This window comes from Hyaena hyaena, unplaced genomic scaffold (genome assembly GCF_003009895.1).
Source record: "Hyaena hyaena isolate Hyena2069 unplaced genomic scaffold, ASM300989v1 scaffold_285, whole genome shotgun sequence".
Lineage (NCBI taxonomy): Eukaryota > Metazoa > Chordata > Mammalia > Carnivora > Hyaenidae > Hyaena > Hyaena hyaena.
In genome coordinates, this window is record NW_024080917.1 from 467,715 (window position 1) to 495,656 (window position 27,942).

At 48.8% G+C, this 27,942-nt stretch overlaps 1 protein-coding gene across 1 annotated transcript in view; it reads right to left on the minus strand.

Moving 5' to 3' along the window:
• PDPK1 (3-phosphoinositide dependent protein kinase 1) overlaps positions 1 to 27,942 on the minus strand; it is a 64,483-nt gene that overhangs the window by 25,241 nt on the left and 11,300 nt on the right. Inside the window, exons 2-4 of the mRNA XM_039246648.1 lie at positions 7,612 to 7,878; positions 3,178 to 3,220; positions 2,772 to 2,909 (exon numbers count right to left, since the gene is read on the minus strand). Of these exons, the coding sequence (XP_039102579.1) occupies positions 2,772 to 2,909; positions 3,178 to 3,220; positions 7,612 to 7,878 (448 nt within the window). The remainder of the gene's footprint in view (positions 1 to 2,771; positions 2,910 to 3,177; positions 3,221 to 7,611; positions 7,879 to 27,942) is intronic.

Below are 27,942 nucleotides of genomic sequence, written 5' to 3' on the forward strand. Positions count from 1 at the left end.
ACTACCCAGGCGGCCTGCAATATTTTTCATTAATGAAAACTGAAGGTACCTGTGTCCTAAGACTGCTGTCCCTCTTCAAGTGAGACTCTGCCACGATCACACACACACAGCTGTTGGGTGCGACAGTAATCCCTGGCCCACCTCCACAAATAGGCCAGCATGGCTTTCTCACCATAAACACAGACACTGCCCCTTCTGGACCCCACTGTCTCCATAAAATACCCAGGGGCTCATTGAAGGGAAGCCACCAGAGACAGCAGACGCAGCCTGTGGCACAAATGCCTCTTTGCAGCAAGGGGACAGGGCCCTCCATCGTAACACAGCCTCCGACCCTGCACCACGACAGGCATACAACCTTTACTGAGCACCCACTGTGTTCCACGGTGTGCGAAGAGTCAATTCCTGTAAAGGTTTCTCAAATGCATACTCCTTTCCAAATGTAAAGTAACACATTTTGCAGAGAAATGCCATTTTCAGAGTGCTGGGGACAGGGGTGATGCTGGAGCCAGAGAGAGGCAAACCTTCTGTAACTTCTCAACGAACCAGCAGAAAGCCGTCCCTGCACCGTAGCAGCTTGCTGGCACCACGTCACTGCTCCCCTGAAGGCGGAAGCACTGAGAAGAGCCCAGTGTGGGCGTGCTGCCTGCACGTCCTCACCTCTCTCTCTTGAAACCCCCTCCTCACCCCCAGAACAAGTGGCACAGGGACCAATCCACAGGTCAGGCCCGGGCCCCAGGTACTAGACCACCCTGCAGCATCTGGTCTGGCTGCCAAGCACCCCCCACCCCAGAAACCCTGTAGCCCAAGGGGGTCCTCCCGGCCCCCGGCGTGCCAGTCTCTGTGTGGGGGTGACCTGGGCTCAGGCCTCAGAACTCTTCCCTGCTGAGCGCACTGTGAAGGACCGGGCAGCCCACGGACACCCCCCACCGGCCCTCAGTTTGCAAGCTGTCCTGACTCCTCACGAAACTTGGCGGCAGCCACCCAGCAGTGGCCAGCGCCGACACATACATCGAGTGCCTACACCACACACACCCCAGCCTAGCCTCTCCCTCAGACTCTTCGGTTCATCTACAACATCGTTGTGCACCCCAACTCTGAGGACTCACACCCAGAAGCCACCTTGACCACACAGCCCCTTGCCCGGCTCACCTGCAAGAACCTTCTGTGTAGCAACAGCCGCAGTCACTGCAAATGGCCACTCCACTCTACCCCTCCAGGCTCCCCGCGCCTCTACAAGAAAACCTATAATTCTCGCCAGGCCTCTGAGGGAGGAGGAGCTGGCCCCTGCCCAGCCTTTCCACTCTACCCACACAGACAGACCACTCCTGTCCTTGCTCCACCTAGGTCTCTGGTCCCCTCAGACCACCAAGCTACCCGAGCAGCACATTGCGGTGCCCTCTGACCTGCCCTTACTGCTCGTTCCCTTGATGTGCAGCACACGGGCACTGATCATCTGTGTGCTAACTCCTGCACAGAGCGCAGACTCCCTGAAGGTGACACTTCACCTCTTTACCAGCATACCCCCATCAGCTGGCACTCTACAAGAACACCTCAACAAACAAAAGGACAAATTCAGCTGACAACTGAAGGAGCCAGAAAATGGTGGTGAAGGGGGACTGGGATAGAGCAAAGTTTCAACCCAGGAGAGTCTGTGTAGAAACAGGGAAGGGGAAAGCCCACGGGGTGGGGGTGGGGGGTCGAGAAGCCAAGCCCTCACACGGACCAGCTTTACCTCCAGGCAGCTGAGGAGAGCCGTGGGCAGGAAGGAAAGAACTAAGGTCAAGATTGAGGTTTAAGCCTGAGGAAGCCCTAAAGCAACTGCATTTGAAAGCCGCCTTCTCTCAGCAGAGCAGAAGCCAAGAGCATCTGCTGGGACTACGGACAGAGTCACTGGGACACACAGGGGCTGAGGAAGTCCTGGCTGGGAAAAACTACAGGAAAAGGCCGCGGAGTGAGGAGAAACTAGCCAGCCAGGCCCCGAGATGGGCAGGCCCTGGTGCCTTACAGCCCTGCTCCCTAAGCAGAGGTGAAAGAAGGGGGGAAAACATTGTCCCAGGGGTTAGAGGAGAAGTCAGAGAGCTGGAGAGGCCCAGAGAGGAAGTAATCAGCAGGGTGTGGCAGCCTCGCCGGAGAGCCAGAGGCGCTGGGGGACGAGAGCCATCCACAGGCCAGAGCAGTCCATGGCTAGGGGGAGAGGAGAGGTCCTGGGGAGGGGAGCAAAGGGGGAGGCAGGCTTGAGGGCCTGGGGAGGGAAAAGAGTCTAGGTCCTTGTGGTTACTCCTTAGACTTCTCACTTGGGGGTTAAGCCTGGTAAAGACATGCCTGTCACCCAAACCCTACACCCCTGGGCCATAAAGGGCAGAGAGGGGCCCTGGATGTCTGAGATCCTTCTTCCTCTTTCTCACTTCTCTGCTCTGAAAAGAGACTTGACACCTGATGGATAGTCCAAGGAATAAGGGAATGTCTTTGAATAAATGTCTAGCAACCACGGGCTTAAAATAATAACAATCCTTCGGATACAAAGCTTATCTATAAAAACCTCAAAAAAGTTTATGCTGATTTCCCTTGAAGTAATGTTCTACTTCAATGAGTGTCAACAATCCCCAGGGGCTCCCACAGCAAAGTGACGTGAATTCATTTGTGCTTAGAATATGCCACCCTTGCTTGTCCTGTCCAGGGAGGGACGACTTGTAAAAATACACACTGGGGTTGTGACTCCAAAATAGCACAGGTCACTGGTGCGATTTCAGGTCTGACTGTTCAAAGGATACACAGCTTTTCATCATCCTGAAATGTGAAGTAAAGTTTAACAAAGAACGGATGATCCAGGCGTGACATCACATCTCTCTCTCTGGTTACATACGGGACCTTGTTCTCTTTGATAATGTGACGTTTCTCTAGAATTTTAACTTAAAGTAAGAGAGAAGCAAGTTACTACAATTGATAGCGGTAAAAACAAAACAAAACACCAAACTAGAAACAAAACTCATAAAGGTAACTGGATCAAATTAAACTTTTTCACAGAACATACCCACCGGCTCCATGGTCTCTAAGACCAACAGTGCCGCCCCTGAAATGAGCATAGGACCTCTGGGCGCTGGGCAGCCAGGTGGCCACGTGTCTGCAGGCACCCTGCTCCCCATCCCAGACGGAAGGCCATCCAGACTTAGTACTTACTAGCATATTCCCTTGAGGTCGCCAATTCTCGGGCCAGGACAACCTGGTTTCAGAAGAGAAGGGGAAAGAGGAGAGAAAAAGCCCTCAATGAACCAGAGCATTCAGTCTCACAAGTCACCCTGTAGCTGACCAAATGGGCTAATGTGCACCCACCCTGAAATTACATTAAGTATTTGAAATAACATTAAAACATATCTGGTCCCACGCTAACAAATACAGCTGAATGTTAACAACAAAGTGAATATGTTCTATAAACAGCAAATGCATATATCAATCGACTACCTTCAGCAGGTTCTTGATCAGCTCTAAATTCCCATGGTGTCTTGAAGTACACATTTAGGAACATCCTACACTAATGTAACCCTCACAAATACTAGAAAGCAGCAGCAAATAATACCTCTACAAGTGGGTCCTGGGAATTCCTTTAAAAAATAACTTTAAGAGGGGTGCCTGTGTGGCTCAGTAGGTTAAGCAATGACTTTGGCTCAGGTCATGATCTTGTGGTTCATGGGTTCAAACCCCACATCAGGCTCTGTGTTGACAGTTCAGGGCCTGAAGCCTGCTTCAGATCCTGTGTCTCCCTCTCTCTCTCTCTGCCCCTCCCTCGCTCGCTCTCTCTCTCAAAAATGAATAAATGTAAAAAAGAATTTTTAAATAATTTTTTTAAGAATATGTTCTCAGTATATGTTCATTGTTAATTCTTGCCCTGAATTTGGGCTTTTTCAAGTAATTGTTACATTTCTCTTGATGCCACTCTCAGGTACTGTAAACACTATCCCTGCTATCAAGGCCGCAGGAAGCTAAACCCCACACGTAGCCCACAGAGAGTGCCTCCCGGAAGTCACATCTCCCACCAGGGTCCAGTCACACCCCAGGGCTAGGCCCTCTCGGTAGCACACCTAAGTCTTGTACTCAAACACCACTTCGGGGCAGAGAATCAACAGGGCACAGCACAACGTGGAAAAGACAGTTCTATACAAGTGGCCTCTGAGCACAACTTGGCACCGACTCCCACAGGCCTGACGAGGCCTGTCAGGTGGGAAGCTGGGGCAGCCCCTCCCACCCCTGCCAGCAGAGGCTGGTGCCTTTCCTAAGGCACCTACACAAAGAGATAGTCTGAGGACCAGAGAGCAGATGGAAACCTGCCTGAATCCTTGGAGACCCCTGGGCCTCCTGGGAAGACCTTCGGAGGCCATGGGCCAGGATCATCCTAATATAGAATTCTCCAGCAGACTCACCAAAAGTGATGCTGGGAAAGCACTGTGTGAAATGCCCTACAGTTACTGAGAACAGGGCTGTATGTGCTCAGGTGGAAGTTCTCAAAGATCTTTCTGGAGGAGTGTACCTGTGTGGACTATTCTCAGGCACTGGGGGTGTGGAGGAGGGACTGCGGAAAGTACCCTCTCCTTACATTTTGCGTTTATGAAATGCTGAATGTTTTCATAGAAGCATGTACTAGCTACCCAGCAGAACAGAGCAAGAAGAAACTATTAGAGAGTACCAACAAGTAATGGGATCCTTTCTGAAGGAGGTATTTATGAAATCCTTCTGTTGTGTGAATTCATCATCTCACATGCAGGCCTCCTTATGGCACAGGGCAGGAAATATCCCTCTTCCAGAGAACAAGGCATGACGCATCCTCCATGGCCCTCCGGGCTGACAGCAGGGCTAATCTGGATGTCAAGATACTCCCAGGGGGCCAGGCAGCAGCAAGCTGGGCCTCCCTACTCTCCAGGGCCAGGCTCGGCCAAGAGCAGATCCTGCCCAGCCTGGGAAGTGCCTCTTGGCCTCCACCCTCCCCTGGAAATCCAATTTTAAGTGGTCTCTATTTCAGGAGTGGTGAGGAAGACCTGAGGGTAGCACATATAATTTGAGACCCAGGCCTACAAGACTCCAAACAGTGCCAGGAAGGCGCCTCTAGCTCATGGTGCTCTTCCCTGGCACCTCCCTGGCACAGGGGTTCAAAAGGCACAGGGATGCAAGAATTACAGCTGGGGCTTTTCAACAGCAGGAGTGCATCACCCAGAATGGAGTGCATCACCCTACTCTTACCCACTGTGGAAACCCGTGGACAAAGGGGAATCTCACAAATAAGTCCTCATTTATTAGTCAAGATAAATGTCCATGAAGTAAAACTGAGAAAAAGAGAGAATGTTTCCTCTTTTACTGGACTATTTTAAGTAAACATGCAGAACACCCAAGGTTCTTTTCAAAATAGTTTCTTCTTTCTGAGAGGATCTGTGAGTGCCAGAACTACTGGCATCTATGCTCATGGTTTGATTTTTATCAATATAGTCAAGGTTTTTATCATGAGGGCACAATTCTTTCATAATTTAAACAGAAACTGCCAATAAACAATCTAAATTAAAAGTATAAGGGGAGAGGCGCCTGGGTGGCTCAGTCAGTTGAGCATCTGACTTTTGTTTTTTGTTTTATTTTTTTAACGTTTTATTTAATTCTGAGAGAGAGATAGCATGAGCAGGGGAGGGTCAGAGAGAGATGGAGACACAGAATCCAAAACAGTCTCCAGGCTCTGAGCTAGCTGTCGGCACAGAGCCCAACGCGGGGCTTGAACCCATGAACAATGAGATTATGACCTGAGCCAAAGTCGGACACTTAACTGACTGAGCCATCCAGGCGCCCCAAGCATCTGACTTTTGATTTCAGCTCAGGTCATGATCTCATGGTTCGGGAGATCGAACACAGAGCCTGCTTGGAATTCTCTCTCTGTCCATTTCTCTCATAAACAAACAAAAAGGAAAGAAGGAAGGAAGGAAGGAAGGAAGGAAGGAAGGAAGGAAGGAAGGAAGGAAGGAAGGAAGGAAGGAAGCAAAAGTTAACACTGATGAAAACAAAGCTGAGAACATGGGTGAGCTAAATTTCATGTTCTTCTTTGTATTTTACAACACTTCATGAATGTAAAAAGACAAAAGGGAAACACATTTCACCTCAAGTTTTCTCACGGAGGCCAGGCAAGAAGGCCCTGCCAGCAGGAGGCGGCTCCAGAGCCGCCCTGGCCATCCGCAGGGCTCTGCTGGGTCCAGGCGCTCAGGCCTCCCGCTGGCCTCACCTCAGCCACATGGAGCTCCTACCTGAGCAAACGGGCTGCTCTGAACCTGCATTCTTTGCTTTAAAAGGAAAAACGCCACAAGACAGGCACAGCTGACTCAGGTAGCAAACAGAGGTACCCAGCATGTGATGTGACGGTGCTGATTGTGAAAATACTATTGCTGATTGTGAAACTGAGGCCACGAGAATCTGGAGGCTAGCAAGTCTGGGGCTGCGCCTCTAGCAGCTGTCAAGCTTGTGCTGTTTTATGCATTGTTTTAAATAAAAAAGAAATAATAAAGGTCACTAAACGTTTCCCAAAACCTCTGAAGAGATATTAATGCTGACACTTACAGTAGAAGGGACAGAAAATCTTGCCAGGACCTTGCTAATGAGACACAAGCAACAGGATATAACTTGTTGATGAATAAATTAGAATCAGAATAAAAATTAGGATATAAATGAACTGCATTTAACAACAAAACAAAACCATGGGGCGCCTGGGTGGCTCAGTCGGTTAAGTGGTTAAGCATCTGACTTCGGCTCAGGTCATGATCTCATGGTTCGTGGGTTCGAGCCCCATGTCGGGCTCTATGCTGAGAGCTGGCTCAGAGCCTGGCGCCTGCTTCAGATTCTGCATCTCCCTCTCTCTGACACTCCCCTGTTCATGCTGTCTCTCTCTCTCTCTCTCAGGAATAAATAAAACATTAAAAAAAAAAAAAACAAAACACCAAACCCCACCCCCAAAAAAAACCACCACAAAACCAAAAAAACAGGGGCACCTGGGTGGCTCAATCACTTGAGCATCTAACTCTTGATTTTGGCTCAGGTCATAATCTTATAGTTGGTGGGTTCAAGCTCCCAGAACCTGCTTGGAAATCTGTCTCCCTGTCTCTCTGCTCCTCTCCGCTTACATGCTCTCTCCCTCTCTCTCTCAAAAAATAAAACAAACATTAAAAGGAAAAAAAAAAACCCCAGAACAATCAAAAGATGCCTTTTAAAGCTTTTATGTACAAAGTCACGGCTTTGGGGCACCTGGGTGGCGCAGTCGGTTAAACTCAGGTCATAATCTCATGGTTTGTGGGTTTGAGCCCCACATCGGGCTCTGTGCTGGCAGCTAGCTCAGAGCCTGGAGCCTGCTACAGATTCTGTGTCTCTCTCTCTCTCTGACCCCCCCTGCTCATGCTGTCTCTATCTCTCTCTCAAAAATAAATAAAAAACATTAAAAAATTTAAAAAACAAAATAAAAAACAAAAACAAAGTCACGGCTTTGATATTTTAACCATGTGATCTACCTGGCGTTAGGCAGCCCCAAATCACCTTCACAACAGGAGCAGAACCCTGAGGGGCCTGCTCATTCAACGGACAGCAGCGGCATGTACTCACTGTTGAAAAAGAGCCTTCACCAAGAATTTTCCCAAATTTGAAGTCTTCAGGCCGTTTCTTCCGAGGCTGTGGCGGTGGCTGTGTGGTGTGCTGCAGCGAGTTTGCGCTCGATCGGGACTCAGCCGCGGTGCTGTCCATGGTGGAGCCCTGTCTGCTGCCACCGCTGGGAATGCCAGGGGCAGAGCCGGACTCAGTCTGGGTCCTCACCATTGATGGGGACGGGCAAGAACATAACACCACGCTGGACTGGATAGGAACGGTGTCATACTGGTGGACACAGGAAAAAAAGGTAAGACTCAAAGCAGCTCACTTTTTCTAAATGTGTGAAGTGATGCACTTACATTGTTGAAACACAAACACCGCCAAGTACAGGATAAGCCGTCTGAATTCGGCCGCAGGGTTCAGGCCACCGCCCTCCTCTCCCAAGTCCCTTCGCTGCTCAAATCCCAACCCCACCCCTAACCTGTGTGGCCACCAACGCCACCATCCAGCACCTGTCTGCCATCATCGTCCTGCCTCAGTGTGGAGTGAATGTCGAACTACCCCCACCCCGCTGTGGCCGGTTGGCCTTCCCATCACTGCTGAGCCTCAACAACACCTGCAGCCAACCCCTGCCCACAGAGGAAGCCAGTCCAAACTCTCTGACCACAGTGTCGCCATTCCAGAATCCCTTGCCTACTCACCCACCCACACCTTGCACAAGGCTGCACATACAGCAGGTATTCAATCAGGACTTGAACAAACAGATTGCCTTCAGACTGCATCCCACGACAGAACAGAATTTTAGCCTAGCCGTCCTGAAACACAGAAGCATAACTTCATGCAAGAAGAGTCCAAGAACTGTCAACTACAAATAAAAGTTACAGGTGATAAAAATATGTAAGCTTCTCAAAAAAGACAGAAGTGGAATAATTGGTTAACAATTTTAAAAATATCTGGGGCGCCTTGGTGGCTCCACTGGTTGAGCGTCCAACTCTCCATTTCGGCTCAGATCATGATCCCAGAGTTTGTAAGATCAAACCCCATGTCAGGCTCTGCATTAGCAACAACTTGAGATTCTCTGGTTCCCTCTCTTTTCTATCCCTTCCCTGCTGGCTCTTGCATGCTCTCATTCTCTCTCACACAAAAATAAATCAATAGGGGCACCTGGCTGGCTCAGTCGGTTAAGTGGCCGACTTCGGCCTAGATCATGATCGTGGGTTTGAGCCCCACGTCAGGCTCGGTGCTGACAGCTCAGAGCCTGAAGCCTGCTTCAGATTCTGTGTCTCCCTCTCTCTGCCCCTTCCCAGTTCATGCTCTGCCTCTGTCTCTCAAAAAATAAATAAATGTAAAAAAAAAAAAAAAATTCAATAAACTTAAAAAACTACTTGGAAACATATCTAATTTTGAACCCACTCAATACCAAAGTTACCTCCAAACTAGTTAAAGTGTTCTGTTTTTAAATTATCTAAACAAATACAAAATTTTGACAGATTTTAAAAATTATTTAAGGCAGTCCCTATTAAAATCCTAGCTGGCTTCCTTACAGAAATTGACAAGCTGGGGGCGCCTGGGTGGCTCAGTCGGTTAAGCGTCCGACTTCAGCTCAGGTCATGATCTCGTGGTCCGTGGTTCGAGCCCCACATCGGGCTCTGTGCTGACAGCTCAGAGCCTGGAATCTGTTTCAGAGTCTGTGTCTCCCTCTCTCTCTGCCCCTCCCCAGCTCCTGCTCTGTCTCTTCTCTGTCTCAAAAATAAATAAACGTTAAAAAAAAAAAAAAAAAAGAAATTGACAAGCTGACCCTAAAATCACATGACAATTCAAGGAACCCAGAATATCTAAACAATCTCAATAAAGGAACAAAGCTGGATGGCTACCTCACACTACCTGATTTCAAAACTGACTGCAGAGTTACAGTAATCAAGACAGGGTGGTCCTGGCACAGGACAGACAAAGAAATGGATGGGACAGAGTTCAGAAGCAGACCTAGACATCTACAGTCCACTGATTTTTGACAAGGGTGCCAAGACCCTTTAGTGCGCAAGGACAGACTTTTCAACAGATGGTGCTGGGACATATGCATAGCCACATGCAAAAAGAATGAAGCTGAAGGTCTTTCCTATATCATATACAAAATTAACTCAAATGTATCAAAGATCTACATGTAAGAACTGAAACTCCTGAACTCATAGAAGAAGATATACCAGTAAATCTCCCTGACCTTGACAGTGGTTTCTTAGATATGTAACCAGAAGCACAAGGAACAATAGCAGCAAAAAGCAGATCAAAGAGACTTCATCAAATTAAAAACTTTTGTGCTTCAAAAGCACCATCAAGAAAGTGAAAAGACAACCTATGGAATTTAAGGAAATATTTGCAAATCATGTATCTGGTAGGGGGTTGTATCCAGATTACATAAAGAACTCTTACAATTCAATTAAAACACACACACACACAGAATTAAAAAACAGGCAAGGGATCTGAATAACATTTCTCCAAAAAGACATACAAATGGCCAATAAATATGTGAAAAGATGCTCACCATCAGTCATTACAGGAATGCAAAGCAAAGCCACAATGATATGCCTCTTCATAGCCACTAGGGTGGCTAGAATCAAAAAGACAGATCAGAACAGGTGTTGGTGAGGATGTGGAGAACCTGGCACCCCCACACACTGTTACTGGGAACAGAAAATGGGGCAGACAGAAACTTGGCAGACAGTTTGACAGTTCCTCAAAATGAAACAGGTACCATATAACCAAGGAATTCCACTCCTAGGCGTGTACTCAAGAGAAATGGAAACCTATGTCCACATAAACTTGTAAAAAATGTTCACAGCAGCATGACTGATAACAGCCAAAAGGTGAAAACAACCCAGATGTCCACCAATGGATAAATGGATAAACAAAATGTCGTCTAGCCATAAAACTGAGTATTGGGGCTCCTGGGTGACTCAGTTGGTTAAGAATCCGACTTCGGCTCAGGTGATGATGTCATGGTTTGTTGAGTTTGAGTCCCAAGTCAACGAACTCAGAGATTCTCTTTCTCCCTCTCTCTCTCTCTGCCCCTCCCCTCCTCGTTTGTGCATGTTCTCTCTCTCTCTCCAATAAATAAATAAACTTAAAAAAAAAAAAGGAGTATTATTCAGTCATAAAAAGGAAGTAATGACCATACTACAACATAAATGAACATGGAAACCATAATGCCAAGTGAAAAAGGCCAGACATAAAAAGTCACAGATTGAGGGGAGGGGAAGAGTGGATTCCATTTCCATGAAATATCCAGAATGGGCCGATCCACAGGCAGAAAGCGGATGAATGGTCCGTCAGGGACTGGGGTACAGGGGCAATGGAAAGTGGCTGCTAAAGTCTCTGTGACAAAAACATTCTGGAACTAGATAGTGATGATGGCTGTATAACCTTGTGAATACACTAAAACCCACTGATTTAAATAGGTAGCTGTACGGTATATGAATTATCTCTCAATAAGCTGTAATAGTAGTATTACGTATGACTGCATTAACTTACACATAAGAACTCATTCAAATCTATAAATCATCAAGACTTAAGAAACCAAGAAAACTCAAGGAACGAAGAGATGTAAATACATGTAGTATTCAAAGATAAATGAAAGCAACCAAAGATAGCATTGTACATTTTTAATTAGGGGAGACGTTGGAAGGTGAAAAGGAGATAATAACAATGATTAAGTATATTCACCACACACAGAAACACCAAGTGCTGGCAAGGCCAGGATGACACAACAGCATTCCTTACAGCGGGCAGCAGCAAGCCCATGATAAGGTTACAATGCTTCTGGAAAGCAATTCGGTATTTTAGCAAGAAAGCAACGACAGAACAGTTGTCAATGAGATACAAAGAAATACTAAACAGAAGGGAGTAGAAGCAGTTAAAAACTTAGGTGGGCAGGGGCACCTGGGTGGCTTAGTCAGTTAAGCGTCCGACTTTCGCTTGGGTCATGATCTCGCGGTTCGTGGGTTCGAGCCCCGCGTCGGGCTCTGTGCTGACTGCCAGCTCAGAGCCTGGAGCCTGTTTCAGAGTCTGTATCTCCCTCTCTCTCTGACCCTCCCCTGCTCACGCTGTCTCTCTCTCTCTCTCTCCTAGAAATAAATAAAAATATTAAAAAAAAAAAACTTAGGTGGGCATTAAGAAAGGATTAGACAGTTTTGAAGTTAAATCAGAAAAATATCCAGGTTTACCCACGATCATAAAGAGGATTCTCTTTCCCAGCTCTGACCCTGAAGTGTTCTAGCAGTGACTTTATTAGCCTCCCCACCACCAGACTGTTGTAGAACACGCAAAACAAACCCAGAGCACCCAGATTTGTTTCTAATAGTACTTCCCGTTACAAGTACTCAGGACAGCACCTAACTCCATGTCTTAGAACAGAAAAAAGAGAACCAATCAATATGGTACTGGAATCCCTTGCTGTGTCTGAAAAGGAGGAGGTCTTCACACGTGCCTGTGTTACTAGGTAAGGAAGCTGGCCTGGAGGGGCTGTCACTAGCCAAGCTGTGAACCTGTAAACACTAAAAAGATATCAGTAAGTACAGGTAACCAGAATATGTCCAAACTGGGAAAAAACAGGAGCCTGTAAGGATATACACGGGTGTTAAGTGTATCAACACTATCACTGTAAAAGTAAGCTGCATATAATTGAACACTTAATTTTATAAATCTGAATAACTAAGGGAGCGTGGTCATACAGAGCTCTGTTTCTCGTATTATGTTTGTTCATAAAGGAGGGATAAACATCCTTTTCTACTTTTGAACAGGGAAGGGACACACAGGGAACTATGAAGAAGCCAGAGTCCTGGGGAAAGTGCACCACGAACAGCACGGACAGGTGGGCACAGTAACCGAGAGTACGCAGTGGATGACAGCTCAGCCACCACAAGAGGAGAGCTGAAGGAGAAGCTCCTCTTGAAATGCACCAAACACATAAAGTCAAAAACCAAACTAAACAGGACATCCTGCGCCCCAGACAGGATGAGCAGAGATGCAGAGAAGGGAGCAGCAGGCGACAAGAAGGGGCAGGGCTGGGGCAGGCCCCACAGGGCCGCCTAAGCCTCTATCTATGCGGCAGGCTGACCCCAGGAAGGCGGGCTCAGGCAGGGTCTGACGCACACACACGCCAGGCCCCAGCTCCCAGCCTAGGAGGCCCCACCATCGCCGGGGCCGCACCACAGCTGGGAGGAGGCAGGCTTCTTTCACATACAGGTCTGTGAAGAGCATGCGAACTGCAGGCAAGGTGTAGGCCTACCTTGGAGATTTTGAAGGTTCAGGTTCAGACCACTGCAATGGAGTGAATATCACGAGAAAGTGAGTCAAACTTTTTGGTTTTCCACTACATATAAAAGTTATATTTACACTCTACTGGAGTCTTATTAAGTGTGCAGTAGCATTACGTCTAAAAACACAATGCCCATGCCTTAATCAAAAAATACTTTAGGGGCGCCTGGGTGGCTCCGTCAGTTAAGTATCCAACTTCGGCTCAGGTCATGATCCCATGGTTCCTGAGTTCGAGCCCTGTGTCGGGCTCTGTGCTGATAGCTTGGAGCTGAGAGCCTGCTTCAGATTCTGTGTTTCTTCTCTCTCTTTGCCCCTCCCCTGCTCACACTCTGTCTCTGTTTCTCAAAAACAAACATTAAAAAAAAAATTTTTATTTTTTTAAATGTTTCTTATTTTTAACAGAGACAGCGTGAGCAGGGGAGACTCAGAGACAGAGGGAGTCACAGACTGAAACAGGCTCCAGGCTCTGAGCTGGCAGTCAGCACAGAGCCCGATGCGGGGCTCGAACCCACGAACCGCGAGATCATGACCTAAGTGAAAGTCGGACGCTTAACCGACTAAGCCACCCGGGTGCCCCAAAAAATTCTTTAAAAAAATATTTTATTGGTAGGACACCTAGGTGGCTCAGTCAGTTAAGCACGGACTTTGGCTCAGGTCACGATCTCAAGGCTCATTAGTTCTAGCCCTGCACTGGGCTTTGTGCTGACAGCTCAGAGCTTTGGATTCTATGTCTCCCTCTCTCTCTCTCTGCCCCTCCCCCACTTGTGCTCTGTCTCTCCTTCTCTCTCAAATAAACGTTAAAAAAAATTAAAAATACTTTATTAGTAAAAAATGCTAACCATTGGGATGCCTGGCTGGCTCAGTTGATGGAACATGCAACTGCTGATCTCAGGGTCATGAGTTCAAGCTCCATGCAGGGCAAGTAGACCTTACTTTTTTGTTTTAATATTTTTTATTTTGAGAGAGAGAGGGAGAGAGAGAAAATCCCAAGCAGGCTCCACGCTGTCAATGGAGGGCTCAACGCAGGGTTCAATCTCACGAACCTAGGGATCATGACCTGAGCGGACATCAAGAGTCAGGTGCTTGGGACACCTGGGTGGCTCAGTCAGTTTAGTGTCCGACTCCCAGTTGGGTCATGATCTCACAGTTTGTGAGTTCAAGCCCTACATCAGGCTCTGCACTGATGGTGCGCAGCCTGCCTAGATTTCTCTCTCTCTGCACTTCCCCATAGCACACTCTCTCTCTCTCTCTCTCTCAAAATAACATAAAGAAACTTCACACACACACGCACACACAAAAAGATGCTTAAACAAGCCACCCAGGCACCCCGAGAATCTAATTTTTTAAGTAGCATGTGGTACAAATGTGACCAGCAGTACAGGTCCTCTAGGTAGACTGGGAGCACCATTTATTTATGGAAACTTGCTGTTTTCTTGAACACTCCATGGCTTGGCAGTAAGCCAAGTGTGCTTTACACATTTCATACATACTCCATCTCACAAGAAGTACCAACGGCTGTGTGCTTTACACATTTCATACATACTCCATCTCACAAGAAGTACCAACGGCTGGACCAAGCTATGGGGTTCAGTCAGTCCCTTAATGGTTTGTCCCTATAAGCAAAGCATGTAACAGAAGCGTAATCAAATCCAGTAGCTTCCCCCTGGAGCCTGGCAGGAACTTCTCTGTCCTCAGGGGCAGTTAAGGGGGAAGAGTCATGGTCACCATGCAGAGGCCCATTGAGAACTATGACAGGCCTGGACTATCCTCACAAGCCAGGCCAGCTATACTGTGAGTGAGGGCTGTGCACATGGAGCCCTGGCAGTTTCTGGGACTCCTGGACACAATCAAGGTCACATGCTCCCTGGGTCATCCTAGATGCAGACCCTCAGGCCTGGTACAGAGGAGCAGGCAGGCTGTGTGACCTAAGGGGCACATGCAAGGGACAAAGTGGAAAGGAGCCAGCACCTCAAACAGCGCAGCCCTGGGCACCACAGCAGGGCTGTGAACTGATCTGGCCACAGGTCTGCTGAGCATCCACCACTGCCCCCTGGGGCAGGAGAGTGGGGAGTTCTGCCTGTCTCTGTCGTGGCCACCTCACCTCTGCACCTGTCCCAGAAAGTATGTAAATCAGATCAACATGGCCTCACCTAAATCCACTTGTGTGCTCAGCCTCCTGTCAAGCAAGGCTCAAGAAGACAACAGAAGACACGCACAAGACAGTGGCAAACAGTGCTTTTAATTCAAAACTGACAAGTGAAATACTGACTAAAATCTCAAACATTACATTCTCTTTCTTTTTAATGTTTACTTATTTCCGAAAGAGAGAGACAGAGACAGAGACAGAGTGCAAGCAGGGGAGGGGCAAAGAGAGGAAGACACAGAATCTGAAGCAGGTGCCAGACTCTGAGCTCTCAGCACAGAGCCCAATAGGGGCTTGAACTCACAAACTGTGAGACCATGACCTGAGCTGGAGTCAGATGCTTAGACATATCTGTCACATGGATGGTTTGGAACACAACCGTGGGACAGCCCAGGCCTTCTCCGCAGTGGGCAGAACCTCTGCCCTGGGAGGTGTGGTAAAACAACACCCAAGAGCAGTGGCGAGTTTCCAAAGTGTCAGAGGCGAAGCCTGAGAGGGCAGGCAGCGCAGGCAGCAGGTATCCACGACCACAAAAAACAAGGGGGCACTGAAGACCTGGGCGTGAAAGCCCCTACCAAACTGGCTGTGCTGGGGACAAAGGACCCTGATAACAAAAACCCTGGGATGCTGGCTGCAGAGCACTTACCAAGAAAAGCACTCTTCAGCTCAGACTTCCTGATGGCAAGCTCAACAAGCACCCAGCCCGTGGGGAGCAGTCACCCCAAAACAACCAGCAGGTAAGTCAGACAAGACTCTGCTTACAAGCATGTGTTCCCGAGAACTTTCTTTCATCAAAGTGGATTCTGCAGTTGTTAAAAAGTCCTCTGGAACAGATCCTCAAAGAAGAGCACTGTCCCCTAGAAAGCGTGAGTTTACATCGGACCTCCGCCAGGCCATCCCCAGGAGTGGGCCCCGCCCCACTGGGCAGAGCAGCCCTTGGCACGCACCTCCACCCGTCGCGAGGCTCTGCGGCAGGCTGCTGGCTAAACCGCGTAGCACGCTGCCAACTGATGGGCTGTTCTGATAGACACGGGCCTGACCTAACAGACCCCATGACAGACCTGGCCGGGCACTGCTGAGGGAGGAAGTACAGCTTCGTGCCAGAAGAAACCTGCTTACCTCCTCTCCGCCATCCAGCCACACGTGAGGATGGTTAAGTGCCACAGAAAATGCCCAGGCCACCTGAGCAGGTGCAAGAGGAGACAGCGGGTGTCATGAGAACTGAGATCTGAAAGTCCGGAGGTGTGTGTGTTTGATGTTGCTGGCAGTGGCAGAGTGAGGCGTGATCCGGACAGAACACAGCCCCAGAGATGGCACCTGCAGAGTGGCCACTTTCTCTGTAGAATTTCAGTGGAAGACGTGCCGCTCCGTGTCCACGCACTTAATGTAGGGGACTTCAAGCCTGATGCTGCAGCAACCCAGCATCAAAACACCTGGTGAGCCCAAATGTTCTATCAAATGAGTGCATGTTTCCTGGCCACAAGCAGTGAATGGGAGAACAGGCAACAGCCTCGATCCAGTTGCTGCGCCAACATGGGGCTCATCCCGGCAGCTGCCTGGACCATACAGGAGCACAGCCCGCTAGGAGGGAGCCTATCACCACGAGCTCCCAGTCTTTAGGAAGTCTGGGGCCAGTGACACATATTCCATCCCAGTGGTTCTCAACTAGGGTGATTCCGACCCCCAGGGGGGGAACCCTAGCAATGCCTGGAGGCATTTTTGACACCATAACTGGGAGAGGGAGAATGTGGTACTGGCATCTAGTACGTAGGTGCAGAGATGCTATAAACATCCCCCAATGAATAGGACGGCCCCACAACAAAGAATAATCAGGTCCTAGTGGCAATACTTCCCAGGTGAGAAGTCCTGCTCTATCCTCATAGACTTTATGTTCCCTTTCCCAGGAAGAACCTTACTAAGTGTTCAGTGACCACCCAGAAAGCACTCAGCACTAAGGCAGGCCCTGTGTGCAACAAGGCCCTGCAGCCACCCCTTAGAGGAGGAGGGAGAAGGAAGTACAAGCACAGGAAGCTGGGATCGGGGGAAAGCGACAGATGTCCCCAGTTTGAGAAAGGCATGTTAAAAAACCCTAATGCGGGGTGCCTGGCTCAGTCAGTTGAGCATTCGACTCTTGACTTCGGCTTAGATCGTGATCTCACAGTCGTGGGATTGAGCCCCAGGTCAGGCTCTGCACTGAGCATGAAGCCTGCTTGAGATTTTCTCTCTCTGTCCCTCCCGTGTGCACTATGCACACGTGCTTGCTCTCTCTCTCTCTCAAAGTAAGTGTTTAAAAAAAACAACAACACTAATGCTGTGTCCGGGAGACAATAAGAGACTCCCACGACCTAAACAGTATACATGGCATTGCTGACGAGGCTCCCTCCCAAACAGGGGTGCGGCTTCACACAGAGAAGGATCAGACAGGAGCAGAAGAAAGCACCTGACAAATGTGCTCCCAGCCCTCCGGAGCCCAGTGCAGTGCAGAGAAGTGGGGCAAGTGGCTGCTGCAGGAGCGGAAGGGGACCGTCAGAAGGGAGCGGGAAGGGACGGTTAGAAGGGAGTGGGCACACCCCCAATGGGGGGAGCTAACACCCCACTCCCTTAGCAGCCAGACCCACATTCAATTCCCAAGAGGGTAATAACGCCAAGCCGGCAGAGATAGCCAAATGTGAAATGTCTCTGCACGGCCCCTCTTGGGAAGCAATCACCCACTCCAACAGTGGCAGCAGGGCTCGGGCCCGGGGCACCGCGGGGGCCCAAGCCCTGGCTTTCTTATTCGGTTTCTCCAGGGCTCTGGGCGCAGTGGGCCAACATGCAGGTTTTGGCTGGAACTCTGCTTGACAATGCTGTTTCCAAATGCCAGCCTTTGACATTTCACTTGCTGTAAGATTATACTCAATAATTTCTCTGATTTACGTTTTTTTTTTTAAACTAATGAAGCAAACTCTCAACTTGGAGCTGGATGAAAAACAGAGCTAGGAGCCCACTCTGACTGCTGTAAAGAACACCCTGTTTATTCCACGGTAAAGCAAGCCAATACAAAACGAGAACACATCCAGCCAGAACTGGCACATGAGGGGAGAGGCAGCTGAGCACTCCAGACCTGCAGCCTCTCAGCGTGTCCCAGAGTGACTGTTCCTGCAGGGAATCGCCTCTCTTGGAAGGAGCCCCCACAGACAGCAGGCAAAGGGACATGAAGACCTAAGACAATCCCACACACGTGGGTGATAGTAGCACTGTAACCGCAGGTGGTCTAGGACTGAGGTCTTGGGCACACAAACACTGTGTCCTGTATACGTGTCACAGAATCTGGTATAAGATACAAGTTGAGGCCAGGTTGTTCCTACCTGTGAACACTAATGCACCTGATACTCTTACCTTCACTGCTCACCCTGGCCCAAAGCACAATTCCAATGGGAGGTCTGAAAGGGTTAATAAGCCTCTCCTTTAAGGGACACACACACACCTTAGTATAAAGTAATATAAATTAGCTAGTTGTCTTACTTTGTTGTTGGCAGCTGGCTAAAACCATCAGCAAGCTCTGGACAGCTGCAGAATGCTCTGGAGCCTGAGCTGGGCCAGGCCTGCCCTGGTTTGGCAGGTACTGAGGTAGAAGGCTTGGCCACAGTAAGGAGAGAGAAACAGGGTGCTTGCTCTGGAGATGCAGGAGGGTGGTGAGTGGCCCCGGGGCCAAGCTGAGACAGGGCAGAGAGAGGACGCCAAGTGCCTATGCACAAACCAGCGGGCAACGCCTGCTGAAAGCCACCACCCCGTCTACCTCAAACTCCTGAGACTCCAATGCTCCCCGACCCCAGCCTCTCCAGAGGCTGCAGCCTACAGCACATCCAGCAACTCCTGCCCACAGTCCTGGGAGGGTAAGGGGAGGTCCAAGACCTTGAACTCACACTTTGCAGACAACTCAGGCCACTGGGCAGACTCTTATAAGTACATCTTACTCTTCCAAACCACGCGTTCTTTGTCACTTCATAGTGACACTCATTTTGCTCATCAGAATTTCTTAAAGGAAATAAATTACATTATTAACCCAATTACTCAATAAACATTACCACTGTGCTAGCCAGGGTCCAGGGACACGGCCATAGGCAGACGTGGTCCCTGCCCTTAGGAAGTGACACCCTAACAGGCAACAGGCCTGATGCCATTTACAAAACTGGCTGGCTACAGCTGTGAGGAGCCCAGGACAGAGAGGACAAGTGCTGGGGGTACAAAGAAGACCTCTGGCTACTGTGGAGCTGAAGCATGAGCTGGCAAGACGCTTGGTGGAGGGAGTGGCCTTGGGTGGAGGGCTACAGCACTGTCCAGGGGACAGTAATGGCAGCTTAGATGATGCTCATGGCGGGGGGGAAAATACTCGTGTGAAGAAAATAAAATGCCAAACAGGCACCACACATTTTAAAGTTTCACTTTCCCCTAATGTTTCAGATTCAAAATACAGCAGTCTTCATGAGTCAGAAAGAAAAGCCAGTCATTCTGAAATCAACATCCAAGTGAAGCATAGAAAAGAACTCTGGATTTGTGAGACAGCAATAACAGATGCCACAAGACACACACACACACACACACACACACACACACACACCCTGCTTTGCCGTGACATGCTTTAAGGGAAACAGCAGGGCGTCGCAGCAGCTTCAATGATTTCAGGCAAAAGCAGCACCCTCAGGTGCACCCTGCTTTATCCACTTCATCAGCACAGGTTCACAGAGTACCCACTAGGTGCCACGCGCTGCTCGAGGCGCTGCAGGCGCAGCAAATCATGAGGCTAAGCCTACACCCTTAAGAAAGCTACATTCTGGTAAGGCACATAAATACCCCAAAAAGCAAACAAGCATCACAGTGTCAGATGGTGATAATTACCACGAGAAGAATACAGCCAGGAAAGAAATGGAGTAGTCTGTGGTAGTGGTATTTGATGTGAGTAGTTGTGGGATGTGCAAATTCAAACACAGAAACCCTGAATGGGAAAGTGACATCTAAGCAAAGACCCAAAAAGAAGAAAACCCTAAAGAAATCTGGGAGAGCCTTCCCAGCAGAGGACTGGCCAGTGCAAAGGCCCTGAGACAAGAACATCTCCAGACTCAACAGTCCAGTATGGTCCACAGCATCGGCCATCTCCAGGCCGAACTCCTCAGTGCCAGGCACAGACCTCAGTAGCCCTGAAACACCCCTTCTAGGGTTACTTCCAGTACCCTGTGGGTGCCTCAAACCACAGGGGTGGGATCTGAGAAATGGGGCTGCCTTGTCAGGGCCCGAGCATCTTCTGAAACAGGAACAGCGAGGGCTATTCCCTCCTGCCACCAGCCCTGGGCTCCAAGATGCTGGCCACCAGACTAGTGCTGTCCTGGTGTTTCCTCCGCTCCAGCAATTAGGGGCGCCATGACACAGGAATGTGTCACTGGCAACCTTCCCCCTTTGGGGAATTCTGTAATCTCCTTCCTGCCTCGGCCACTGCGGGCCAGCGAGCACCTCAGTGCAGGATCAGCTCAGGCCCCTCCCTGATGGAGAGGTTTGTAGGGTCAAGTGGATACTCGTGCTTTCTCTTCCCATAGCCGTGACTCACTGGCATGCGTACATTTTAACAAATAATTTTACTTCTGTAGTTAAGAAAGAGAGCCACAACATTACTCTTTCAGGCATTTAAGCATCAATTGCGCAGGGAAAAGCCTGAGAGAAAAGCCTTCTTCCAAGTGTGAAAGTCCAAATGTTTATTTGAAAGAGTTAACTTTTTCAAACATCTTGAGGTGGTACTTAAGCAACATAAACGGCACTGAGACTGTCAGCCACAATCTGGAGGACACTTGCCGACTGGCAGCCGCGCGGGCTGAGGTGTCGTCCTGAGGTGCCCCTTGCAGCCAGCCTGACTTGTGCCCTGCGGAAGCAGCACAGCCCCCGGGGGCCCAGGGGACCCAGGACTTGCGGGTGAGTCATTCCCTCTCGGCACAACCCAGTCAGCTTGCCACCCACCTGATGACCCAAAATTGTGGTAAGTAAATAGTTTTGGTGACTCAATAGCTTCTGAAATTGAAATCTCTGAAGATATTTAAAGCAACAAAACCCTAGTGACGTCTGTCCACCATCCCCGCCCTACCTGATAAAATGAAGCTGAGCACGAGAGTTCTCGGGAACACGGGCCTCGGCCTGGTCCTGCAGGCACCAACTGCCACGAGTTACAACTGCTCACCTTTCTCACGCACACACGCACACACCCCAAATCCAAGCTCCTCACATCTGAGGACGGTCGCCAGCTTCACACCAGTGGCTGTCTTCCCCCCCAACCCCCAGCTGGCCAAGGCTGCTCCTTCCCTGCCAGCAGCCCCCCCACCGGCTCCTCCCCCACTTCTCCATGCAGCACCCCATCAGTGTCGCCCTCCCTCAGGAGACCCCGTGCTTCTCTCTCCTACCTCTCGTGTGGCTGATGGCCAAGACAAGCCTGGGCACCTGCCCCTGCTGAGAAACGTGGGAGCCGGGTCCACGCACAGCGCTCCCGAGGACAAGGAAGGACGCCTGTTCTCAATTGAACTTGGCTACGGGAATCAGTGCCACTGACACCCAGCACCTCTGGAGCCTCTGGAATAGGGTCACCGTGTCCCCCAACACCTTTCAACAAGAACCATTCTGCCCACATCAGTGTGAGGGAGGGGGGAATCTAAGTCCGAGGGCCACCTGCTGTGCTCACCTTCCCCTCTCCAGGCGGGGACCACAGCCAGCCCTCCGCAGGAGCGACTCTGGCAGGAAGATATGCCTGAGTCTTCTACAGCTGATGCCAAGTGCGCATGTAAGAATACAGTCCATTTGTGAACTGGGCATTTTCCATGGACTTCAACTTGTTTCATACAATTTGTAAATAAAAACTTTTCAACTTTTTTGACCCGATGAGCACTGAGTTCAACAGTCCCCTCTCAGAAGTAGAAACTTTCAAGGGAGAATTAATTACAGATCAAGTTACATTTTTATACCTACCAAAAACATACTAAGGCTCAACTGAAGTACACAGTACACTATTAAGGAAAATATCAACATCAAAATACCCAGTATTCAACATTTAAAACTACTAAATGTAACAAATATTTCTAACACAGAGATGAAAACACAAAGAAACTTGGGGCAGAGGAAAACAAATGACCCACACATTTCTCTCCCACTTCCCTCCAAGTCTCACGCACCATACAAGACACCATAACTCACCGTTAGGAGACCAACTGCCACGTAGATGAAAGCTTATTTTTATTTTATTTTTTTAAAGACTTTATTTTTAAGTACTCTCCACACCTAACATGGGGCCTGAACCCACACAGATCAAGAGTTGCATGCTCCGCCAACTGAGCCAGGCAGGCACCCCTGGAAGCTGAGTTTTAAAACACAGAGCCACACATTTTTAAAGCACACCTCACAGTCTGTCATCACCTGGGGGCAAGACAGGACTCAGCGGGCAGTTGGGAAAGCGCAGGCAGGGGTGAGTGAGCTCACCAGGCCACAGGAGGCCAGTGCCAGCTTCTGGGGAGAAGGCACAGCTACTTCCAGGGCTCCCGTGTCTACACAAGGGATGAGGCACAGCCGCAGAAGCTTTCTTGCCCAGAGTGCTTTGAAGAATTAGGATGGGAAATATATGATTTTTCGTCTTTTTGTTTGAAAATGTACTTTCAAACACTTCACAATGAGGAGTGATTTATCCACTCATCCCACTAAAAGACATTCACTGAACACCTACCAAGAGCCCAATCCCACTTGGACCTTGGGGACCAGAAGGGAAGAGAAGGCAGCACCTGCAAGGACTCCAGGAGGCAGAGGAGCAGGATTTGCAGGAAGAGCAATGACTGGCATTCCTCAGATTCCCTCCAGAAATTTCTCCATGTCTTATCTCTTCAGGAAGGGTAAAATGCAAATTAGGCAAGGATTTCAACAAAGAAGGAGCTTAGGGAGTCTGAGGCTAGACTTGGGGGTTGATGTGATGAGAAAGTCTTTTCCCTTGAGGGACTCTGGGGAAAAGACTGCACCAGAGCCAAGGATTCACAGCTGGGGGACTACACACCCCATATCTGAGCAGTCACAACCAGGTTCTTTAAACATGTCTCGGGGCGCCTGGGGGCCTCACTTGGTTAAGCATACGACTTCAGCTCAGGTCATGATCTCACGGTTCGTGGGTTTGAGCCCCGCATCGGGCTCTGTGCTGACAGCCAGCTCAGAGCCTGGAGCCTGCTTCAGATTCTCTGTCTCCCTCTCTCTCTGACTCTCCCCTGCTCATGCTGCCCCTCTCTCAGAAATAAATAAAAAAATAAACATGTCTTGGTTCTTAAGGCATTTTTACAAACACACTGAGGACGCATCTAATCCCTTGATATCTCAAGAATAAATATCCAGAAGCTTCATCGTTCTTTACTAAACTGCCTAAGTATCTTGCCTGTGAACTAGTCTGGGCCTCAGACAGACAGACAAGTTCCAAGCACCAGTGGAGAAGAATTAGCAGTAAACGGTAGAACTCTCTCTCACTCTGCAGGTTCAGATCCCAGCTCTGCTCCGCACTGTCTTCTTTTTTTTTTTAATGTTATATTTATTTCTGAGAGAGAGAGAGAGAGAGAGAGAGAGAGAGAGAGAGAGAGAGAGACAGCATGAGCAGCAGAGGATCAGAGAAAGAGGGAGACACACAATCTGAAGCAGGCTCCAGGCTCTGAGCTGTCAGCACAGAGCCCGACGCGGGGCTCAAACCCACGAACTGTGAGATCATGATCTGAGCCAAAGTCGAATGCCTAACCAACTGAGCAATCCAGGTGCCCTCAGCACTGGCTGTCTTACCTTGAGCAAGTTATGTCTCCTCTCTGTGGCCCTGACTCTCGCCCTCACAGCTAGGAATAAGGAGACCAGACCTCCCAGGCTTGGTATGAGGATATAATGAGCTAACCTACACAAAGCACACCAGTGCTTTGGGAGTGCACTATCAGCCCTTTTGCAATTAAGTAACAGAAACACACAAAGGTTTCCCATTCAAGGGCCATCAGATCATAAAATGTCTTTGGAGGCAAAAATGAAGCCCATCCCCTTTCCAAATGTGGCTTACCTGTCTGAGTAAAATTGAATTAAATATATACTGTATTAGAAGACCCAAGTCTAACTCTGAAGCAGATAAAATGATACAGGGAGGCTGAGCCCCCTAGCACACTAGGAGAGAAACCAAGATCAGGTTTCAGGCCAATGCAGGACAGCAAGAACACCTACCTCTAGGCCCCTGCATGAACAGTGGTGGGAGATGCCAACCCCACCAGCGCATCCCCCAAAGGACCTCTGCCCTCACATCAACTGGGCTCACCTCTCACCCCAGGCCCAGAAACCAGTGCTCCTGCCCCCGCCCCCGACTTTCACCAAAAGGAACAACTGTGGTGGGGTCGCAAAACTGTGGATCCAAGTTCTAGATTTGTGACTTAGCTGAAATCAGGGCTAACCATGGGTAAGCAACACTCTCTGAGACACAATTCAGTTTTCTGTAAAATGAGGTTGGGGGTGCCTAGTTGGCTCTGTTAGGTGTCCAACTGTTGATTTTGACTCAGGTCATGACCTCATAGTTCGTGGGATCCAGCCCCATGCTGGGCTCTGTGTTGACAGTGCGGAGCTTGCTTGGATTCTCTCTCTGCCCCTCGCATGTGCTGCTCCTCTCCCTTTCTCAAAATGAGTATTTTTTAAGAAAAAATCAGGGGCACATGGGTGGCTCAGTCAGTTAAGCATCTGACTCTTGATTTTGGCTCAGGGGAGTCCCATGTCGGGCTCTGTGCTGACAGCACAGCCTGCTAGGGATCTTGTCTCCCTCTCTCTCTGCTCCTCCTCCGTTCACCACCCGCCCCCCCCTCCACCGCCAAACATAAACAAACATTATTTTTAAAATAATAAAAGGACTATTTTCAAAAAAAAATTTTTTTAATAATAAAATGAAGTGGATAACATTAACCCACCTCTTGAGGGCTGCTGAGCGCCTGTAAGAGACGAGTGCAGGAAGCACTTTGTGAAGTGTGCCATGGCTCACAGGGCTGACTGGGTGTGGCTACTGCCTACCGTGGCAGAAGGGGATTCTTGGGCCCAGGTGCCTGTCTGCCTGAGCTCATAACCCACACTGTGCCACATGCTCTGCGGGCCACACAGGTCTTCAGCCACAGGCAGATGGGGCTGGCCCACATAAGACAAGTGGTCACCAATCCTCTAGTGCAGCACAACACAAAGTAAAATGCAGCTTGTCCTAACCAGTGTGGAACCATACTCACCAGCTTAAGCTCCAGGTGGTCAGCTGCCTGGCTTTCAAGAAAAGACCAGAGTAAGTAAGACTGTTTCTACTGTTTCACAGAATAGGGCTGAAAAAAGGCCTAGAGGGAAAGGGAGAAGCATTCAATGGGCGATTCCTGAGGGTGGCCACTTAATCTGTCTTCCCACTCTGTCCAGCCCCTTGGAGCCTCTCACCCAGCAAGCAGCAGGCGAGGCAGGTAGAGGGACACAAGGTCAGGGCTGACATCCACCTGAAATCTAGTCTTCAGGCCTAAGAGATGGCAGGACTCAGCAAACACTGTCTCTGAATCTCACTGACCTGTATCTGCCATGTTAGCATTGTACATATGTCACCACATGCTAGGAAATGCTGATGGAATAGAGAGTCTCTGCATAGACACAGAAGCTCGGCTTACTTCCTGCACTTTGGAACTGCCTAAAGGTATACTTCACACACCATTAACTTGATTACCATGAGCATCAGGATGTCAGTTACCTCTGGACCACAGGGGATGAGATTACAGTCAGGAGGGCCACTCAGAAGGTTTCTGAACCCCTGGCAAATCCCCCATGTTTAAATCAGGGTGGTGAGCCCATACCAGTCCGTTTGCGTTCATTCTTTGCATTCTCCAAATATTTACATACGTGCCTTATAGATACAACTTTAAATACTATTGTTCAAGATAAAATGAATGAAATGGCATTTTTCTCTACTTCTATGAAAAATAACATTTATTAAGTGCTTACTGTTTGCTATGCAAACCCGCATCTTTTTTTTTTTTTTAACAGATGGGGACGCTGAGGCACAGGACAGGTCCTTGGCCATAGTTACACACCCAGCAGTGAAACCATACTTAAATTCCACCCTAGTTAGCAGCAGGGATCTCAGATGCTGTTATTCCATGTGAGCCAGATAATGAAGTGAGGCCCTAACCTGGTAGGCCCTTCCTGGGGTGTGCTGAGTAATCACCACTACATCACAGGTTAGGCTCATGTCATCTGCCCTGACAAATTCATGGACACAGAATCTAGCCTCAAGAGTCAGAAATTCAGACCAAAATTTGTATTACAAAAACATTCATTTAGGGGTGTCCAGCTGGCTCAGTCAGTGGAGCATGGGACTCTTGATCTTGGAGTCATGAGTTCAAGCCCCACGTTGGGTGTAGAGATTACTTAAAAAAGAGTAAAATCTTTAAAAAAAAATTTATTTAGAAATTACCAACAACTTAAAACCACCTATGTAAACTAAACATCCAGCAACAGGACAATGGGTACTCATGGTTCACTCAGAGTGTATCACTATGTAGCCAACTGCAGTGGAACATTCAAGAAATGCTTACTGCAAAAACGTTCAATGAACACAGCGGAAGACAAAACTGTGTCAAGTACAATGAGGGTCCCCATTTGGTTACCCACCCTCCACACACGCACAAAAATGATGGAAAGGAAATGACTGCTGGACCACTGGGTGAAAGACAGGGAACCAGTAGGTTCCCTGTAACTATTAACCTTGTTAGTTCCCAAGGACAAAGTCCAACCTGGGCAGGGTCAGCAGAGACAGCACAGGAGCCCTAGGCGGGTGGAGGCCTTGGACAGAGGCCTTATAAATGGCCCACCCACCACAGGGGCCACTAAGTCCTCAATGGACACTGATGATATCACATGGGACCAACAGACCCTTTGAACTTCCTTCCAGGTTCACTAGCTCATTCATTCACATCAAAGACTCAGGATGTGTAATGAGCATTTGCTAATGAGATGAATAAACTTGTATCTTTCAGACACAGATCCTTTGTGGGAGAGAGAAATTATTAACTACTGGGAGGGGCTCACCGTGGAAATCCTATTTCCTCTTTTCAAGCCTGCCATCCTGGACCTATATCAGAAAAACAGCAACATTTCAAAGATAATTAGTCTAATCGTATACTTAAGATTTCATTTCACAGCCAAATAAACTTGCATAAAATCTAGAATGAATATACATTAAAAGCTTTACTATTATTAGTCAAAAACAATTAACACACTCTTGCCTTCTATTTTGCCAAAATTAATAATTTAACATATTACAGCTGACAACTAAGAAAGACTGGGTTTCTAATCTAAAGGCACATTAATTATATAACACTTAAATATGAACTTCTCAGTGGGAATTAAGTTCATTCAGTACCCATTTTCCCTATAATCTAGGCTGGAGATCTGAGTGATACCTAACTTTATCAAAAGGTTCTATCATGAAGCACTAAAGGCCAGGAGGCACCCAGCTGTTTGGTGTCCCACCCAGGAGACCCAAATGCTGGCGGCCTCCTCTTTCCCACTCTCCAGCTACCCACCCCAGCTCCTTAGAGGGAACCTCCCATGGCCTCCAAGACTAAAAAGTCAAAATTTAAAGTAAAATCTAAGGCACACGGGCACTCCAATGAAATGAGGACTTTTCTCCGGCATTCCAGCCCTACCAATCCCTCTCCTCCAGAATTCCCTCCCTCTTCTTTCCGCTGGGCTGGGGACCCTCAGTGCTTCCCACACGTGATCCCGCCAGCTGTGCGCTCTCCTCTTCCTGTGCCCTTCAACCTTAGCGTGGACAGTGGTGCACTCTGTCCTTGCCGGCCCACAGCTCATGCACCGCAAGTGAACAT